At 73.5% G+C, this 2,600-nt stretch overlaps 1 protein-coding gene across 1 annotated transcript in view; it reads right to left on the bottom strand.

Annotated features, from left to right (window-relative positions):
- The window catches only part of Comp (cartilage oligomeric matrix protein), a 7,688-nt gene that overhangs the window by 1,307 nt on the left and 3,781 nt on the right, over nt 1–2,600 (bottom strand). The window contains exons 4-14 of the mRNA XM_013028319.1: nt 2,278–2,486; nt 2,116–2,190; nt 1,869–2,027; nt 1,683–1,787; nt 1,495–1,602; nt 1,195–1,354; nt 921–1,039; nt 759–811; nt 494–675; nt 172–350; nt 16–64 (exon numbers count right to left, since the gene is read on the bottom strand). Of these exons, the coding sequence (XP_012883773.1) occupies nt 16–64; nt 172–350; nt 494–675; nt 759–811; nt 921–1,039; nt 1,195–1,354; nt 1,495–1,602; nt 1,683–1,787; nt 1,869–2,027; nt 2,116–2,190; nt 2,278–2,486 (1,398 nt within the window). The remainder of the gene's footprint in view (nt 1–15; nt 65–171; nt 351–493; nt 676–758; nt 812–920; nt 1,040–1,194; nt 1,355–1,494; nt 1,603–1,682; nt 1,788–1,868; nt 2,028–2,115; nt 2,191–2,277; nt 2,487–2,600) is intronic.

The raw sequence follows: 2,600 nt of genomic DNA, 5'->3' as shown, positions 1-2,600 counted from the left end.
CTCGCAGGGTCTCACCTACGGCCAGGCCCGGGTCGCTGTTCATGGTCTGCACGATCTCCATGCCCTGATACGGCCAAAGGAAAAAGAAGGTCTCGGACCCACCGTGGCGCCCGGGCCCTGCGGGTGGGGGTCCTGGGCACCCCGACACCGCCGCCCTGCAGCCCTCCGCACCTGATTGAGCACCACCCAGTTGGGGTCAATCTGCGCGTCCCCCTCCGGGTCCAGCACGACCGTCTGGAAGGCCCGGAAGTCGGTGAGGGTGACCTCCGCGTTCTCCGGACACACGTCAATCTTGTCCACAACCTTGTCGGCGTCGAAGTCGTCCTGACACACGTCTCCCACGCCGTCCCCTGGGAGGAGTGGGTGACAGGCCGACCCTGGTGACGGCCCCCGCCCCGACAGCCCCCCTCTCCCCCCCAGCCCCGCGGCCAGCCCCGCCCCGCCCCCGATGGGCCCCGCCCCCTCCCACCGACGGGCCCCGCCCCTGCGGTACCGTTTGAATCCTCCTGGCCCGGGTTGGGCACCAGGCGACAGTTGTCCCGACTGTCGGGGACTCCGTCGTTGTCATCGTCCTCGTCACATGCGTCGCCCTGGCCGTCGTGGTCTGAGTCCTGCTGGGCGCTGTTCGGCACCGAGGGACAATTGTCCCGGGAGTCCTGGTGCCCATCGCCGTCTCTGGAGTGGAGGGGGCACCGACACGGTGAGCGCCGCTGGGGGACTGAGCGCCGCGGCCGCCCGCCCCCGCGGCCCAATCTCACTGGTCTTGGTCGCTGTCACACGCGTCTCCCACGAAGTCGTGGTCCACGTCCCTCTGGAGGGGCAGGGGCAGGACCCGGGGTCAGCACGGCCGTGTGCGCGCCCCGCGGCGCCACAGCCCGCAGCTGGGACCCCGAGGCCCTGCTCCCGCGCGGGGCCCTCACCTGGTCCGGGTTGTCCTTCTGCGGACAGTTGTCACAGGCGTCCCCTACCCCGTCGCGGTCGCTGTCCTTCTGGTCTGCGTTGGGCACCCGGGGGCAGTTGTCCGCTTCGTTTCGGATCCCTGCGCAGGAACAGCACGGGCGCTAGGCCCCAGTCCAGCCAGGACGGCTGCGGGGCCCGAGCGTGGCTGCCCAGGGACCGGGGCGCGGTGCCCCCCCAGCCCCCGCCGCCAGCCTGGAAACCCCGGGACGCCCTGCGCCCCCCAGCCGGGCTCACGGTCCCCGTCGATGTCGTCGTCGCAGGCGTCCCCCCGGCCGTCCCGGTCCGTGTCTTTCTGGTCGTCGTTCTTCTGGGCGCGGCAGTTGTCGCACGCGTCGCCCCACTTGTCGCTGTCCGAGTTGCGCTGGTCCGGGTTTCGCACCAGCGGACAGTTGTCCTGGAGGCGGCGGCGCGAGCGAGATGGGGCTGGGCACGCGAACACCACTTCCGGACCTGCTGCTCCCCGGCCCCGCCCCTCGCCAGGGCCCCGCCCTGACCACGCCCCTTCATCTCGCCTATGCCCCGCCCATGCCCCACCTGCTCATTGGGGACCCCATCCCCATCCGCATCCGGGTCACAGGCGTCTCCAACGCCATCGCGGTCCACGTCCTCCTGCCCCGAGTTGGGCACCGTCACGCAGTTGTCCTGGGGGTGGGCACGGAGGATGTGAGGGGCGTGGTCGCGTCCACGCCACGCCCACTTCCGGGCTCTCCGGCCCCGCCCACCTTCCGGCAGTGCCGCTCGGAGCAGCGCAGCTTCTCATCCGGGAAGCCGTCCAGGTCCGTGTCCCGGCCGCAGAGGAGCCCGTTGCCGGCCCAGCCGACAGCGCACTGCGGGGCGGGGGAGTCAGTGGGTGCTGGGCGTGGCCGACCCCCTAGGCCGCGGCGCCAGGCCCTGTGCCCCGCACTCACCACGCACGTCCTCGAGCCGTCGCGCTCCAGGACGCAGTCGGCCTTCTCGTGGCACGGGCTGGGCGAGCCGTCGGGGCAGGAGCGCTGCGAGCTCCGCTGGCAGCCCGAGGCCTGGTCGCCCACGAAGCCGGGCTGGCAGGGGCCGCACTGGAAGGAGCCCTGCGGGCCGGCGGAGGGGAGGGGCGGGGGGCGTCACCCACGGCTGCCCGCGCCCGGCCCGCGCCCGGCCCGCGCCCGCGCCTCCTACCCGGGTGTTGATGCACACGGAGTTGGGGACGCAGTTGTGCTGCCCGGTCTCACACTCGTTAATGTCCGTGCAAACCTGGGGAGAGGGGCCCCAGATGCCCACGGTCACTCTCGGCTTCCGCCCCCCCCCCCCGCCTCCGTGCTGCGGGCCGGCGCCCCTCACCTGTTTGCTGGCCCTGGCGAAGGCCAGCCCCACGCCCTCGTGGGTGCGGCCGCTGTAGCCGGGCGGGCAGGCCTCGCAGCGGAACCCTGGGCTGGTGTTGACGCAGCGGACGCGGGGGAAGCAGGGGTGCGCGGTGCACTGGGGCGGGGGGGGGCGCGGAGGGTCAGAGGGCGCAGAGCCCCCCCGGGCTTGGAACACTACAGGCCGTCGGAGGGACCCGGCGCGGGCCGCCTCGGGGGGCGGAGGCCGTGGGCCCCGGGGTCACCCACGATTGCTGTGGGCGGGCAGGGACCGGGCCAGGCGGGCGTCCCCCGCGGAGGGAG

This window comes from Dipodomys ordii, unplaced genomic scaffold (assembly GCF_000151885.1).
Source record: "Dipodomys ordii isolate 6190 unplaced genomic scaffold, Dord_2.0 Scaffold108, whole genome shotgun sequence".
In the NCBI taxonomy this organism is placed as follows: domain Eukaryota; kingdom Metazoa; phylum Chordata; class Mammalia; order Rodentia; family Heteromyidae; genus Dipodomys; species Dipodomys ordii.
This window is presented reverse-complemented; position numbering and strand designations above follow the sequence as displayed.